The sequence below is a fragment of the Asterias rubens genome, chromosome 21 (assembly GCF_902459465.1).
Source record: "Asterias rubens chromosome 21, eAstRub1.3, whole genome shotgun sequence".
NCBI lineage: Eukaryota > Metazoa > Echinodermata > Asteroidea > Forcipulatida > Asteriidae > Asterias > Asterias rubens.
In genome coordinates, this window is record NC_047082.1 from 7,992,021 (window position 1) to 8,010,347 (window position 18,327).

Consider the following 18,327-nt stretch of genomic DNA (forward strand, 5'->3'; position numbering starts at 1 on the left):
CTTCTTTCTCGAAAACTACGTTACTTCAGAGGGCGCCGTTTCTCACAATGTTTTATCCTATCAACCTCTCCCAATTACTTGCTACCAAGTAAGGTTTTATGCTGATAATTATTTTGAGTAATTACCAATAGTGTCCACTGCCTTTAATCTCCTGAATTGTAAAATCTGGGCGGTTGAGTGTCTGGAATATGTTTATTTTAGCAGCAGGTACAAAAACAATTTAAGAAAAAAATTGATTCGCATCGGGGATAAGAAATAATATTTGTGGGTTTTACCCTTAAAGCCATTAGACCCTTTCGGTACAGAAAGAAAAAAAAAAGTTCACAGATTTACAAATAATTTACAGGGTTTACAGAAGGTAATGGTGAAAGACTTCTCTTGAAATTTTAGTTCATGAAATGCTTTACTTTTTGAGAAAACGGTAAAACAATATAAATTCTCGTTAGCGAGAATTACGGATTTGTTATAAACACATGTCATGACACGGCGAAACGCGCGAAAACAGGAGTGGGTTTTCCCGTTATTTTCTCCCGACTCCGATGTCTGATTGAGCCTAAATTCCCACAGGATTGTTATTTTATATATAAGTTGTGATACATGAAGTGTGGGACTTGGACAATACTGTTTACCGAAAGGGTCCAATGGCTTTAAATCAATGTATGTTAAGCTCTGTATACTCAGGTGGGATTATAGCATTCGCACTGCCTCTAGCTACCGCGCAATCTCGGTGGTCCAGTGATAATACTCTAAAATTGCAACGGTCGTGGGTTTGAACTCCACCCGAGTAATATGCATGAGGATTTTGTTTTCACAGAGCTCCGGGGAAAAGTACTGAGTATACAATGCTTGTTGGGGTAAAACTAAATAGTAATCTGTATTTCATATATCACCTGTAATTTGGTGCATTTCAACTTTGAGCTGTCTTAAGCAGTGACTCCAAGTACACTATCATCTTTCATCATGGCTGCCGTGGCTGCTGCATGGACCATACTAGCGGCCGTCCCATCAAGTTGATCGGTCAAGAAGTGACTTATAGTATCTATAGCATTGTCCATGTCACCCTGTAGAGTTTGGATACGATGGGCGTTCTCTGCGGACATCTCATCAAATCGCATCAACTCGTTCTTATTGAAGAGACCTCTGATGTGATAGTAACGGACTAAGGCGTGGTGGAGACGGAATTGTAGTCCACTTAGCTGTAATGAAATGTTTCATTCAGATTTTTTTATAAAAATAATAATAATAGGTTCTCATATAACGCTCATATACCTATCACTATAGGTGCATTCAGAATTTTCCTGCAAGGTATTTGGAGCTACAATATGAAGTATGAGACCTATTCTCTTATCTGTTTATAGCACCATGTAAATGTGGTGAGGTGCAACAAGCAAGGAACACCAGGGTCGAACCCCTTTTTATTACGAGAAGTGCGCTGGGTTCTTTTACGTGCATTCAAAACAAATGGGGCCAACCCATCCCCTTTCCATCCCATCTGAAAGACGCACTTTCTTGCTTAAGCACACAAGTGTCACAACTCTGACTTGAATCCACACTCAGCTGAACAGAAATACCAGAGATGGAGTTCGGTGCTCTCAATGGCTTGGCCAACGCACAATTAACGCCAAGGACACTATGAGTAGGAAACGAGAAGCAATGTTCAATTTTTGATAAGGGAGGAACACCCCAATTGAAAAAAAACACGCAATCAGGTAGGGACTGAAAAACTCAATGCACGTGCAAGGCTCTAGTCTGAAATGGGATTCGAAACCATGATCCAGGTGAAAGGCAAGGAAAGAAACAACTGAGGCAACATTTAAATTCAAGCTGCTAGCCTTTGTTGTTGTCTTTGTTAGTTTTTGTACCTGTTTATGGTCTTTAAGGCTTGACTCCAGACTAATCCGACCCTCTAGGCCATCTAAGAACTTCTCCTTGACTTTAAGATGCTCCTGTTGTTTGAGTCTGTACTGGTGGGCAAGCGTCTTATTCTGTCTCAGACACTCCTTCAAATCAATCTGAGGAGAAGGATAAGGGAAAAAGGTAAACTTGAATTTAGTAAGGACATAAATTTACATAAATTAACATGAATTAAAATGTTAGCCAGAACATAAACCTTGTGATCAATGTGATCAACATGTTGGTTACATGGAAGAACTAGGGAATTTTTTAATTTTTTTATTTCCCCAAACCAGGGATATGCTGTTGAAAAAAAAACTGACTTGTGAGCGCAAAAGCTTGCAAGTGCGAAAGCATGCGAGCGTCAAGACTGCTTACATAAATTTATCTTTGGTTTTTAAGCCCCTGGACAACCTGGGCGTTCTATTTGGTTTTTATCTTCAGTTTTTTTTTTTTATATTTAATCTTTAGAATTAAACATTGAAAATTAATACTGGAAACAAGTAAACCTTGAAACCTTGAATATTTTTTTATATTTTTTTTATATGCTTTTGTAGGTATAAAAAAACATGGCTTTCCCGTTAAAATTAGATAAATCACATCCCTATAAATGGATGTTTAAAGGCCAAATTGAAAATCTTGAGACTGACCTCTAGTTTTTCTAAGACCTCACTGCGTGCCTTCATATGCTCCAAGTGTTGACTACCTCCTTCTTGAATCCGCTGGGTGACTTCACTCAAGGAGTCTTTAAGACCATCTTGTTGTTTCTGACCGGAGTTCAGCTGTATCGTGATCTCCTCAAGATTCTCCCTGTAGCATTTACAAAATCATTCTTAAATAATTTGAAAAGAGTTGGGTTTTTTCTGTTTTGCCAAAAAATAAAAAATATATATAAAAAAATAGTTGTATCCTCCTAAGGGACACGTTGCCTTGGATTTAGCGAGTTGGTCTATGATAGCATTTGAACCCATTATAAAATGCATACATGTTTTAAAAGTAAAAAGTAACAATCAAGTTTAACACAAATATGCTTTGAAACTGCGTGGTTTTTAACTAACAGTGGCAGACAATAACATACCCCCATCCCCAATGAACAAAATAAAACAACTCTGTGGATAAAGCCAACTTGGGTAACTTTGACTTACGAGAGTTCAGCAATAGTCTCCTCTGTACTTGTGATGACTTTAAGCATGAAACCTTGAGACTTGGCCATATCTAACAGCTTCCTATTGATCAGATCACTGCGGTAGCCCATGTAATCAAGACGCTTTGTTAAGTCCAATATCTGCTTCTGTAAATAGATCATGACCAGGGTGGTGGTTAGTTTGTAAAGATTAGCAGAGCTCAAAAGTCACACTCGACCACAGTCTCATATTTATTTATCTCATTTTAACTCTGGTTTTGTACAAAAAATTGGTCCTGTAAACAGTTTGCGGTCTTGAGGAGTTTCCCCAATGTACTTACCTTGAGTTCTTCACACTTTGGTTTGATTTCATTTATAATTCCCATCAACGTTGACTCCGTTTCTTCATGTTTTGTTTTTAGGTCGGCTCTGGCTTCTTCTAGTTCTGCAATGGTCTGTTTGAAAAAAAAAAACATGGACTTCATCATAGAATTGAACAGTGGATGAGATTTGTAAAATGTTAAAATTCCTGAAAAAACGATTTGCAGGTCGGGGTTACTCCTTATTGTAGACCCGGGGCCGATTTCACAAAAAGCTAAGATTGATCTTAGCTGCAAATCGATCGTAGTTGCTAAGTGATGTCACAACACAGTTCACTATAGTATAATACTGAAAAATTTTCTTACGATGAATTTCACCGCTTTGTGAACTCGAGCCCCGGACCTCCCAGATGTTACAATAGACCGATCCATTAAGCTCCGCCCCATTGCGTATTGACCAATCACAACGCAACGAAGGTCCAACAAATAAGGTCTGACATGCGTGCGCGTATGCTTGGCACGCGCGGCAGATTGTGCAGAAAGGCATTGGCGAGGCTCATGTGTTCTTGCTCACGCGTGCGTCGTGGGCGGAGCCTAATGGATCGATCTATTTATGAGGTTTACAGATTCTGAGCATCACTAGAAATACAAAACTACAGGTTTGGATACAATGTAGAGTGTTTCTTTCTCCTGTCGGTGACTGTTTTACTTCTCTCAAGAAAATATGAGAGCTAAGGGAGATTTGAAAAACACCTGAAATCAGGGGGAAAAAATTAGCAATCACAAATTAGAGTGAGTTGGGTTTTGACTATATAACTTTATTCTTAAAAGAGGCAAGGGGGTAATCTCTCTCAGAAATTGGGCCCTGTTTTTGCTTGCAAATTGGCAAACATTTAATTAAAATAAAATATTTTTGCTTGCATATTATTTTCCTATATCGCCGCGCCATAAGCACATATCGACCCGATACACTAGCTTGTGTAAGGAGAGAGCCCTGGAGTAGGTACATAGCTTACCTTCTGCCGTTCTGCATGTTTTTCCCTCAGCACCTTAACATCAGCCAGTATTCTGGATACAATCTGCTCAAGCTCAAACGCCTTCTTGGATACTTTAGCCTTCTTCTTCTTTGCCTCTATTTGTTGCTTAGCTAGGTCCGAGGTATCGGAGGCAATACGGGCCTGAAGGACTGTCCTGGAGTGAGTTTCTTCTTTGACTTGTTTCCTCAGACTGTCCGACGTACCCTGGGAGGAGAGGAACATTCATAATATTAATAACAATCATGATAATAATAATAATAATAACAATCATGATAATAATAATAACAATCATGATAATAATAATAATAATCATGATAATAATAATAATAATAATAATAATAATAATAATAATAATAATAATAATAATAATAATAATAATAATAATAATAATAATAATAATAATAATAATAATAATAATAATAATAATAATAATAATAATAATAATAATAATAATAATAATAATAATAATAATAATAATAATAATAATAATAATAATAATAATAATAATAATAATAATAATAATAATAATAATAATAATAATCATGATAATAATAATAATAACAATCATGATAATAATAATAATAACAATCATGATAATAATAATAATAATAATAATAATAATAATAATAATAATAATAATAATAATAATAATAATAATAATAATAATAATAATAATAATAATAATAATAATAATAATAATAATAATAATAATCATGATAATAATAATAATAACTGGTTATTACTAGTTCTTACTCTGTTTTACAATAACGTTTCAATACGCCCTGGTCATTGGGCCAACAACATTCCTTGAATCTGTCTAGCTCCCTAGGGAGTACACAGCCAAGTGCACAATATCAACCTCTACCCTCGCAGAAACCCATTTATACCCCTGGGTCGAGAGAAGCAAAAATAGTGAAGTGTCTCACTGAAGGACACACGTGTCATGACAGGATTGGAACCCACAATTCGGTATCTAAACCACCATAACTTGAATTTAAATTGCTCCGCCATGACGACATTTCAATCAATTGTAGAATATCATTGCAATGTGGGTATAAATTGTTTCCTTCGACCATGGATTTAAAACAGCCAACTTTAAACCACACAGAAATTCAGACATCGGCTGTCTCCCTTTTTATTTTATTTTTTCAGTGCAAGTCTTCCCCAAACAAGGTTAAAAGTTACTCTTGGTATTAAGAGCAAAACAAAGATGAAGGTAACTCCGAGGAGTTGAAGATAGGAATTGATAAGCCTCCCCTTCATTCATCGAAACACACAGTAGATCAAAACTAAAATGAAAATTAAAAACAAACAAAAACACCAAACAGTCTACTCGATCCGAGACCCTTTTTCAGTCTCCTACTGCCCCTTTAAATAAATTAGATCAGAAATTTAGTTCAGTCAAGCAGACTGACAAGAAAGCCATCTTCAATGCCACTTAGCGAACAACAACAAAACAGCAAATGTTTTCTATGTCATCTGAGCAAGGCCAGGTTTTTTTCTCGGTTGGGTGGAGAGGGGGGGGGGGGGGTATAATTGTGCTAGGAAACACAATAAGTGATGAACTTGGCACAAACAACAGGACAACCAAGGACAAACAATACTTAGAAATGTGACGTTACACCCCTACTGCTAGATAATCCGCCTTCAAGGACCCACACTGCAAACGTCTTGACTGTTTCCGCAACAAAAGAAACACAGACGTCAGCGTTTAATGAAGAGAGACAACGGCTACACCTTGATCATGTTGATCACATTCCAAGGATGAACCCATGTGAGTGGGATCGGTACTGCAGGGTAAAAACTTACAAACTTAAGGAGCCTTGATTGGTCACATGAAATCAAGGAGAGTTTCTTAAGATGTTTGGAAAGGATAATCATCATTAAATAAGAGGTAAGAATGGAGGCTTCCTAAGTATCTGATTGACCTTCAAACTGGATAATGGACAATTCTTGAGTAATGGATAACGTGCTTCTTTGGAGTAATTTGCTAATTTAAAGGGAACTTTGTGGGACTATAATAATTAACCACACCACCATCTGTACATCACTGATGGGTATTTATTTAGTATTCACTTTTTTGTTTTTCCCATAAATTTTGTTCTGGTTTTGAAGCCTAAGACTCTCAGAAAAGCAAAACTTAATCACTGTACTAGTAGCCAAGAACCAAATGTAGAGAAGACAAGGAAGAAAATTTCAGTTTTAGATGTTGGAGGAAAACCCAAGATAATTATTCCAGGGAAAACCCACGCAGTCAGGTAGGAAAATTTTTGCTTGTCATTTATTTTAGTAAGCACCGGAAGGTGTGCATGAACATTTTTATGTGCCTACACTTAGCAGCGATATAAAATGGAAATTGCACAGTAAGCACAAAATTGGTCATTAAGCAGCTTTATGAAATTGGGCCCAGTTTGAAACAGCTTATCAATTATATTTTCTTATTATTTAACTACATACAAAAATACGTAATTCCTACTGGTATTGGCATACCCTTGAACACTGTTGGTAGTTTGCACTAACATGCCTCATTTATCCAAAGAATGTTAACCTGACATGAATTACTTTTAATTCACCGCGCAAAAAACTGCCCTAGGGCAGGTCAAACTAATCTTGAATAACATTTTGTTTGTGTGTTACTCCAAGGTGATTTTAAAGTGCTGTAAACAACCAAGGGGTTAAATAAGCTAAGAATTTATATCCGAGAGGTGTTTAGGCTAGAGGTGATGAGGAAGTATTATGTGAAACGTGCCTCTTTGAAGGACTGTTAGAAAGTTAAATCTACATTTGGTTTCTATAAAAACACAGGACCCTCGGGAAAGGCATGTTCTCGGGTGGGATATAGATCTATAGGACTTTAATTTGCTGACAGAAACTTTTCTTGATGGCTCTTGAAAGATGTTTGAGGCCAGAGTAAAATGACTATGAGGGGGAGCTACACACACAATAGATGTGGGGGGAGGAAGGCAGCCCCACATTTATGTAAACCACAGGATACAAATTCACACCAACATGCTGAAATGTCGAAATGCACATTAGAGTTCCATGGTAAGTGGCATGGAATTGAGCAGAGGTTATACTAGACTTTATTGCAATTTGTAAAAATGTTGATTTATCAAATTATATTGACAGAAAAATGCAGAAAAACCAAACTATGTTACAACTTAAGTATAGTTGCTTCTCTTCACCCATGTGTGAATGGGTACCTGTGACGGCAGAGATGGTTCTTGTGATTGATTTTAATTTAATGTGCTACACATTTGGCAGCACGGGCTATACCTTCCCCATGGAGCTGTTTCCAATAACAGTAATGAATGCTAACATTCATTGCGCAAACATGGCACTATACTATTATTTCGTCCAGCTTCAGTTTGGTTACAATGAGTTGGAATGAAGTTGTGGTAGTGTAGTGGCCGAGCGGTTAAGATCACCGAATTCAAACTCTGGTGTGTCTGATCAGCAGAGTGTGGGTTCGAATCCCAAGCCGTGACACTTGTGTCCTTAAGCAAGACACTTAACCATTGCTTCGTCCTTCGGATGGGACGTAAAGCCGTTGGTCCCATGTGTTGTGTAACGCATGTAAAAGAACCCAGTGCACTTATCGAAAAGAGAAGGGGTTCGCCCCGTGTTCCTGGCTGTGGCTGCTGTATGCGCCGTAGCACCTTGTAAACCATTATAAGGTGCTAACTAATTGGGTCTCAAAATTCATCACTGCAATAACCTATCTTTCTGAAAGTTTGTATACTCAGCGCCTTGAGTACCTTGTTTGGTAGATACGTGCGCTATATAAGACTTTGTTATTATTATTATTATTATTAAGTAAAATCAAGATGGCCACATCGTGATAAAGGTCTCTAAGACGTAAGGTTCCTTACCTGCAAAGTGTCTTCCATCATCTGAGCTTTATCTTCCTCTCCAATCAGTTTATTACGTACTGCCGTGTTGATCACCTTGATCTTTTCAAATTCCTCATCAACCACACCAAGCTGGGTATCTACCTTAATCATCTCACGCTTTATACGTTCAACGTTTTTACCATCGGCCACTTTCTGTCTGGAACTGATGATACAAAAAGGACAGAGAAGATTGAGTAAGGGAATAAAAGTGTAGTGACGAGTTCTTAAACGGTCGTTTAAAACCAGAAGACAATCTGCCTCTTGTTTCCTTTGCGATTTGGCGAAGTTTGCAAACTTTCAAAGTTTTTTTGCGAAACTGACTTGTGTGCATCAGCTGGTGTGAATCGCGTTTACACACACATTACACAATGTTACTCATAGCTATGAAATGCTGATATGAGCGCCATATAAGATGCCACCATTATTATTACTAATAATATTTTTAAAAGAAACTCATTGTCTTAATGATGACAAAAGTGATAAAGCTTAATTCATCTTACCAATCTTTAAGATTTTGCTCCGTATCTTCAATCTCCATGGACATTTGTCGACATCGTTGTTGTCTTCCTCGAAGCTCGGCAAGTTTCCTCTTGGATTCACTCTCAAGGTCATCAACTTCTTTGTTTTGTTGATTTCTCTGTAACAATTTAATAATAATAATATTTTAGAGAAAAGTGAAGAAAAAAAAAAAAATAATAATAATGGTTATCTAGGCTTGCATTGCCTTCCATGCATGCCTCAAACTGTTATTTGGAAAACAAAACAAAAACATCTACACCATGCCATCAAGCCTAACCATCTCTTTCTAAAGATTCTAAAACCATTTGATTAGATAACATTTAAAAATAGATCCCGGAAACAATCTTAATGATTTTGATATTTTGCTGAGAATTTTTTTAGGATGAAATCGTAAAGAATCTTTCTGTGTTTTATGTTCATGTTTGGTTTGCTTGTCTGTGATAAATTTATTTAATTACAATAACAATTAACAAAAATAAAAATCATTTTAATATTTAATGAAAATGGTCAAATAAAGAAACCAAAACTTTTTGGAAAATAAAATCTGAGTTGTTTTCATAAAGAGATCAAGGAATGACAAAAAGTGTCAAAGGAATGACAAAAATTGTTTGCCCAAATTAGTGTTAATAGACTTTAGGTTGTGCAATTTTAAATTGACCTGTGAGATAAGAGTAAAGGAATTGTATTTACCGTTCTTTCTATCTGGCTCGTTAACTGGAAGTTATGGTCTGCCAGTTTGCGATGATGGAACTCTGATTCAATTATCTTCTCTTGAATGACTTTCACTTTCTTAGATTGAATCTTTTCCGCTACTTTCGCGTTCTCGCACTTAGTCACTGCAAATAAAACACAATAATGACTTAATAAAGAAAGGATTCTACAATGATTATACAGATGGGTGTTTTACTCATACGGTAGTCAAATCTTTTTTTGAGAAGTGTCATTATTACCAAAAGATTAAACACCAAAGAAGGAGTATTCAATTTACTTTGGGAAAAAGTAAAAGTCCGAGCCAACATGGCTCATCAGGCCAGTGTTTATATCCAGTTTCATTGGCATTAAATGCATGAGAGTATTTCTATGCCCCCTGGACAGGATGCCAGTCCATCGCAGGTTTAGTACGGTCCTGAGTTCTTGAAAAAAAAAACCCAGGCATATTACTCCGGTGGGATTCAGGCCCACAACCTCTTCAATTCTAGAGCAGTGTCTCACCAACTAGACCACCGAGATTACCCCATAGCTAGATGCAGTTCGCATCCTATATTTTAGTAGCAGTCACCGCAACTACATGTAGTTGTCTAGGGAAACCAAAAACCATATCTGAAGTGGCGGCTACAGCAATGGCAATGACTGTTGCGGCTACAGCAATGGCAATGACTGTTGCGGCTACAGCAATGGCAATGACTGTTGCTAAGGTTAGCCTTTACTTCCATGCATGATGACACAGCGATGTAGCCATAGTCAGAGCGTTAGCCACCAAATCAGATAAAGCTTAAGATACTTACAAAGTACAATCTTCTCTTCGGCATTCTCTCGTAGTTTCACTCTAAGACTATTGCATTGATGAGAATATGACATATGAAGAGCTTTTGTCTCTTCCAGCTCCGTACTGTCGATACAAAGAGAAATAACATCAGCATTCGCTCAATTGACCGTTGCACTGGTAACCATCATTGATGAAACCTTGCGTGCGAGAGAGTTGTGCGCAGCAAACATATATATAAGCCTTCACGTTGCCACTGTTTGTTGGTGGTCAATGTCATGTGCAATCCATCTATATCAAGTAATGACCACTTACACAACGCACAGCTGCACTTACACAATTCTAAAATGTCCCCAAAAATGTCCCCCATTTTGTACGCAAAGAAATTCACATTCCAAATGATGGAAATTATAGGCTTGCATTTAACAGATGTGCGTTTGCATTTGCAAGGGTCAACAGAAATCAATATTGTTCAATGAATTCCTTGACTAGAGCACAAACAGCGCCCCCAATGCCGCCAACTGAGGCGCTTGATTGGCTGAGAGTAGTGTTTGTCACAAACACGGTTGCACAACTCCATTATTATGGTACGGTGGTACAACGGATCGACATTGTTGCATCAAGAAATCATGAAAAAAAAGCTGGGTTTCATTGATGCAATAGCACTCTTGGGTTTTGGGTTAGGCTCCGTCATATATCAAGAAAACGTGTGATTTTATTGCGGGGCTTCAATCAGCACTGATCACATGCCCAAGCCAGTTCGAAAAATAAGTTCTCCTACATGTTTTTAAAAAAAGTTTGGGTAGAGAGGATGTCATTGAGTAGTTTCTGTCTGAATTACTTTGTTATAAGTGCTGACTATTTCTACTTAGGACCGAACATAGCTCCACTAGTACCTGATTTCTTGTAGTGCGTCTCGAACAGCTTCAAGTTCTCGTTTAATGTGAGCGCGCTCCATGTCTGCCTTCCCATGAGCCTCGGCAGACTTATCTTCGGTTCTCTTCAGCTTCTCGTAAGTTTGGTTCAGCATCTCAGTTGTCTGTGGTGTCATTAGTAATAATAGTGGGAGGGGTGTAAATAAAAAAGTTTAATTAATCGTAAAGAGCAATAGGATAAACCAATACATTGACTCTGTTATTGTAAAGGAGTGTGTAGACTCAAACAATATAGTGCATAAACCGTTTTGAGGCTTTGCATGGTGAGATTGAACATTTGAATTCATACAAAACTTCTCTTTACAAAAAACACTGTATTTCAGAACCAATTTGCTTTGTCATGACACTTCCACAATTAGAAGGATAGTACTGACCTGACACTTCCACAATTAGAAGGATAGTACTGACCTGACACTTCCACAATTAGAAGGATAGTACTGACCTGACACTTCCACAATTAGAAGGATAGTACTGACCTGAACCTGGGCTTCATCAATCCTCTTCATAGCATCTCTCTCAAGCTCTAGTTTCTCTTCAACCAAAGGACTGAACAAAGAATAGAATAAAACATCGTGAGGAAAGATTATTCCATTTCATACGTTGCCAATAGACCTTATGCATTGACGTCATCCAGCCGACATCTTAGAGGTAAAACGATGATAGAACAATTAAAATGCACAGATTTGTACATGCAGCACACAGGGCCCAATTTAATAGCGCTGCTAAGCACAAATATTTGTTCAGCATAAAACTTCTTCCTTGATGAAAACAGGATTACCAACCGAATTTCCACGTGATTTTCAGGACAAGCAAACAACAGCTGAATACCAGTAACAAGCAGTATGCAACAAATGGAAATTTGGTTGGTAATCCTGTTTTTATCAAAGAAGAAATTTCATGCTAAGCAAATTTGTCTGCTTAGTAGCTCTATGAAATTGAGCCCTGGTTTGGCCAATGAACGGCTGCTTTTTGACCTCTATGGGAGGCAATGGGAACTGTTGGAAGCATTTGCCCGCACAATGACACCCCTACTGTGGCTGACAGCACAACATCACTGCTTAGTTAATTACTAATTAAATATTCGATCAAACATTTCATTTTCTGTATAGTCTATACTCAAACCAATGCAAACAAATAGAACAAATTGTACTTGTCCGTAGACTTCATATAACCTGTTCAGCTGAGTGAATACTTTTATATCATTGTGGGCTAATAACCATCTTTTCGTGAACCTATGGGCGTAATGCACAGAACGAAAGTCAGCTGTCCCAAGACGGTGTGAACGCTGGGAGAAATTGGCGTTCGAGTAGCTCCGGTCAGGGGCTCACTTGGATGAGCACACTGGGGTCGACCTGAGAAACGCACCTAATATGAAAATTTATGTTTAGCAGAAATGAGCAGGATACCAGTCACAAATTGTACATGTGACATGGTAATTTGGTTGGTAACCCTGTTCTGTTAAGCATATGTTGTGCTTAGCTACTTTTTGTGCTTAAGCAGCTCTATGAAATTGGGCCCTAGCCTTCTCCCTACTCAACAGCAATGACAGCGTGGTTGCATACAAGCAATGTGTAGAATAACTGTATTACATTCAAATTACCAACCAGTGTTTCTGTACGAAGGCGATGTCTTCCATCAGTCTGGCATTCATGACCTCAGCAGTCTCCACCTGAGTCTGGACTCTCGCCTTCTGACGTGAACGATACGCACAGTGCCACTTCAACTCGGCAATATCTGTTGCACATGCTTCATGCTCTGTAGAGAAACAAACCCAAATGTGTTGATACATGCATAGGCTGAATATGCACAAACATACTCAAGATTGAGAGATTTATTTGAGAAAAAAATATTGTACTTGGGCTGGTACTCTGGCTTTACATCCCAAAGCAATAACGGTTCAATGTCTTGCTCAAAGTGCCACAACTGGGACAAGAACCAACACTCTTGCTACAGAAACACAAGTGCTTCTAACCGCTCAACCCGATGCCACTTTAAATGAATCAAGCTGGACCTTGCGGTTTCTATATCGTAGACTGAATCTGTCTTCAAGGAATCTTACCTTTCTGAACTTCTCTTGGGAGTTCGTACATTCTCCTTGCTGCAAGTTTATCTATCTTAGCTTGAAGCCATTTAACCCTCTTACATTCCTTGTCGTAAAGTGATTGTGCATCATAACGATCCGTCTCCAGTCTTCCGAGGAGGACCATGACTTCATCAATGATCTCCTCAGCTCCAAGATGAGGAATTTCATCTTCGATATCTCTCGCTGCAATATCAGCCAGAAAGGATTTTTCAGCAGCTGAGTAAAAAACAACAAAGAAATAATAATAATAATAATAATAATAATAATAATAATAACCGTATTTATAACGAGCCTTTTGCCAAAGGATACAAAGCGCCAGGTATTATTACTGCAAGGAGTGGGGGCGATTTCTGAGATAATATAAGACCTAATCCTTAAGCACAATGTAATGGTTTACAAGGTGCTGTGGCGCAATATGCTGCCAATCCAGCCAGGAACACCGGGGCGAACCCCTTCTCTTTTCGACAAGTGCACTGGGTTATTTTACATGCGTTTAAACAACACATGGGACCAACGGCTTTATGTCCCATCCGAAGGACGAAGCAATGGTTATGTGTCTTGCTTAAGGACACAGGTGTCACGGCTGGGGATTCGAACCCACACTCTGCTGATCAGAAACACCAGAGTTTGAATAATAAGACATGCAAGCCCTGGCATCTAGAAAACTGTTTAGTGCAATGAGACCTTGGAAGAAAAAAAGGAAACGCCTGATTGAAAAGGTAATGATCGAAAAGAAACTTCTATCCCCTTAAGCTGTCATCCTGGCAGATGGAATCGCAAGCAAATGGGTATTACTTGAGCATAACTAACGCACCAGATTGTATAGTGATACAAAATAAATTCTTAATTATTAGAACAAATTTTGCTTTAAAAGAAAGGTACCTTTGGGCATGACTGCACCCATTCCCTGTACAGAAAGCTGTTGAGTTCTAGTGCTAGCAGCTGTCAATGCCTTTGAACTACGAGGAGAACGTATAGTTGAGGAGTGTTCATTTAGGCTGCTGCTTACGTCATCTGGTCTTCCAGACAGTGCAGAGTCCGAGACAAACCTCAGATGCTTGCGTCCTGAAGAATGGAAGTTCAAAACATGAACATTTCATTAAAACAATATTGCTCGACAGGAAAATCAAGTTCATTAATATAGACATAAAAGGTAGTTAAAAGAGGTATGACAGAGATGTACACACCAGAGAAAACTCATTTTTTGTTTTTTAAATTAATTTTTGTTGAGGTGAACATTGTTACTAGAGCGGATTTTAACCTGTGTCCTCTGGTCTCCCTATTTTTGACAATATGGCTATTCAGGGTGCCAGTCAGAAACCATCGTAGCCAGGAATCACACCAATGTTTTTATATGTGATGTACCAAATTTCCCTTGTGGCTTTTTGCTAAAATATAATAAAAAAGTAATTGGAAGAAAGTTTTCACAAATGGAAACAATATCTACTTAAAATCATCATGTCAGTGAGAAAAACTAACACGCTAGTTTTTAATTGTCAAAATATTGTGTCTTGCTTTAAGTGGTCTGAATGCACAAAAAACAAATGTGCCGAGTACAACGCTTTTGAACAGAACATTTTCATACAAGATAACAAAACATTTGCAAAGAACGAGATACACAATTTCTTTTCAAAAACGAGATACAACAATTTTGCGCTGACGTGAAAGCATGTGGGTTTGAGGAGTTTAAAGTGGCTGATGGTATATTGCTCAAGTGAATTTTGCTGTCCAATACCTGGGAAAATATCTGTCTCAAGTTGATGGCATTTTTTTAAATGAGTTTTCTAAAGACTCACCAGGAGAACCTTCTGTCAGTCTGCTCGTTGAATCCTCAATTATACTCGATGATCTTGAGCTGACTACACTAGCTGCTACCGTTGACGAACGCCTGCTGTATATCTCAAGTTCAACCTCTCGACTCCACATCTCAATGCGATCTTGAAGCTTGTGGAGATGCTCGATAGCCTTGTCTATACTGGTGGAGGCGGGCTTGCGGAAGAACAGGGCACGACGTCTGAAGATCTTGTCATGAATGCGTGGCCATCCTTCAGGAATGGAGTAGGGTTTGCCTAGGGTGTTAAAAATTGGTTATGTAAGTCGGATAAGGTTCTGAAAATTAATCTGAATTATGTAATAATAGTACTAACACTAATAGTGGCTTTTTACATAGCGTGCATATCCATCGCCAAGGCGCTTTAACATAAATAGTATTTTGAGACCCACTCCTTGTACATGTACATAGCACCATGCACAAAATGCTAAATTTGGTATTATTAGTTAAAAGAAAAATAATGATAAATAAAAATTCTCTCTTATTCGTTTATTTTGGGTGGGGGGTAAAACAAAAACGGATTTCGCATAAAAACGGAGAAGAAAAATCCCTGTATTGACCCAATTCACCTGACGTCATCATCAGAACAATTTTGGATGCGCCAAACTGGTGGGCAATGCCACTGTGCGTTATTCAGTGAAGGGCACATTTTAGGCGCCGCGGTTACACATAAACCTATTGCCCACCAACATGGTGAGCGTGGCACAGTTGCCGGGTGTGACGTGCATGCAAGGGGTCAATACCTTCATTTCTTGCTTCTTGTACTCCCTCTGCATCAGGTGATGCTCTCTCTTCATCAATGCCTGAGTCATCGGCAGTCTGATCCTGAGCTAGAGACCGTTGCCGCCTGCTACGTTCTCCTCTCCTGCCTGGTATGGATAAGAAACACAAAACATAATCAGAATCAGTATAGATACCACAGAGATGAGACAGGCTGCTGAAAAAAAAACTGAACTGAGAGAAAAAACGCAAAGCGAGCAAAAGCTCGCAAGAGCGAAGCCTGCAAAAAAAACATTTACTTTTGGTTTTAAATGCCCTACTCTGCAATGTGGGGCATTCTGAACGGTACCCAAGGTTTGCTCATCTAGAGGTTGCTATACAAAAGCTTGCCCCAAACCTTTTCTGACATAGCAACTGTCTCTATAGTCTGAGGAATTCAAATGTAAGCGGTACATTGTGACTAAGCAAGTCATTGTGTTGTACCTGACATTATTCAAATCAAACTCGCAAATAATAAAAATACAAAAGCATTTGTACGCACTCTTTCTGTTTCAAAGGCCCTGGTCAAGATCAAGATTAAGAAGAAAAGAACAAATTGTCACCTTTCAATGAAGACTGAATATGTTCACTTGGCACCGGTGAATAATTGATACCAGTTACATCTGTAGTGGCGCTGAGTTTGGAGCCTGTCCTTGGTTGAGTGATGAACGCTTTGCTCTTTTTCTGATCTTGTTCCGCTTTAGATCCTGCATCAATTCTTACATGGACTGGAGCTGATGCAGAGACATCGCTCATTGCACTCCCTGACGATGCCATCTTAGTTTCTGCTGTCTTATCTCGTCTTGCAACTCGCTAAGATGCTTCCTGCAACAGTTTGTCAAAACATCCACAAAATATAATTTGAAACAAACAATCGAACCAAAACTTCTTATCTTGGTACTGCCAGGGTGAAATTCCTGTATTTTTTATTTTTTGGTCTCGAATAATAAGAATAAGGTACCTTTATTAATATTAAAAGAAAAAAAAATGTTTCATTATGTTATTTGTGTATCCAAGTGTTTTTTTACAGACACTGGACACTATTGATAATTGTCAAAGACCAGTCTTCTCACTCGGTGTATCTAAACATATGCATAAAATAACAAACCTGTGAAAATTTGAGCTCAATCAGTCGTTGAAGTTGTGAGATATTAACAAAAGACAAAATTGCTTTGTTGCGCAAGTTGTGTGCTTTCATATGCTTGATTTGGAGACCTCAACTTCTAAATCTGAGGTCTCAAAATCAAATTTGTGGAAAATTACTTCTTTCTCGAAAACTACGTTACTTCAGATTCAGAGGAAGCCGTTTCTCACAATGTTTTATACTATCAACCTCTCCCCATTACTCGTAACCAAGCAAGGTTTTATGCTAATTAATTATTTTGAGTAATTGAGAATTAAAAGCAGAAATATATAAATGGTCTGATTCTCCTTTCTGTGATGAAAAACTAACATTGAATAAGAATGTTGGCGTGGGACCAAACTAACAACATTGGTAACATTCACGGTTTAATTTGGAACTGGTACGTACCCACAAAAGTCACTGCGCATATTCAGTGCTGGCCATTCCATCTTTATACAACATTGTTATGATTATTATTATTATTTATACTAATACCACTATACTATTATTATTAGGTTTATTATTTACTTTAAACATTTTTTAAAAGGTGCCGCTTGGCAAAATATGCTAGCACTTCCCTTCTGAATTGAAGTTAAAATAAATTAAACAATTTAAGTAAAAAAGTAGAAAGCTGGAGCTGGCAACACCTCAAATATACCATCTTATTTTAAAAATCATTGTCAACCAAGGACAATTTTGACCATATCCTGCCACCAATTTTGTCATTAATCTAATCATCTAACTAGTACATTCAAAATGTAAAATGAGATATGGATGGGGATGATAATTGATATTGATAATTGAAGATGCCACCCTTTTTGTATTGTAAAACTTAGTGAATAACAACTCAGTGGTGGCAGGATACCGACAATGAGACATTTATTGAAAACCTGTTTCTAGAATCTAGGTGTATGTACGTCCAAGAAGCAGAGAGAGAGCCTAGCATAAATACAGACACTAAATTATATCAAAAAATGGACCACGGACGACCAGTCAACATAACGGATTTGTTTGTTGTCATAAAAAATGTTTTACAACCCATCATTTCATTTTCAATTCATAAAGACATAAAAGTTTTATTTCCTTCCTCCACCATGTTTTATGAAGCAAAACATTCGTCTAGAACTTAATTACAAACTTTCCTGAATCCCCCAATATTGGTGTACTAGAACTATAAGCCGATAAGAACACTTACAAGCTTTTTTAACGTCCCAAACTCTTGCGTACCGTGTGACATTTTAACTTCCTTACAGTCATTTTGCAGAGCAGAAGATTGTGTAGGTCGCCATAATCCGCTTCTTGTTTCCAGGTGACGGAAAATCCCGACA

General features: G+C 37.9%; 1 protein-coding gene across 2 annotated transcripts; it reads right to left on the bottom strand.

The window, feature by feature from the left end:
• Positions 1-647: 647 nt before the first annotated feature.
• LOC117304710 (coiled-coil domain-containing protein 178-like) lies at positions 648-18,295 on the bottom strand. Of its 2 annotated transcripts, none has more exons than XM_033789307.1 (19): positions 18,195-18,295; positions 16,440-16,701; positions 15,861-15,986; positions 15,083-15,355; positions 14,169-14,351; positions 13,263-13,502; positions 12,808-12,958; positions 11,680-11,749; positions 11,165-11,307; positions 10,291-10,394; positions 9,476-9,621; positions 8,767-8,903; positions 8,246-8,429; positions 4,353-4,577; positions 3,358-3,471; positions 3,039-3,184; positions 2,544-2,703; positions 1,863-2,012; positions 648-1,196 (listed from the first exon to the last, which is right to left on the bottom strand). In XM_033789307.1, exons 2-19 carry the CDS (start codon positions 16,651-16,653, stop codon positions 924-926), a joined length of 3,039 nt encoding a protein of 1,012 aa, XP_033645198.1. In that variant the 5' UTR covers positions 16,654-16,701; positions 18,195-18,295; the 3' UTR covers positions 648-923. The 2 variants fall into 2 exon arrangements, with proteins under 2 accessions (XP_033645198.1, XP_033645199.1); XM_033789308.1 differs by having other exon boundaries at positions 18,227-18,279.
• Between the last annotated feature and the right edge of the window lie 32 nt (positions 18,296-18,327).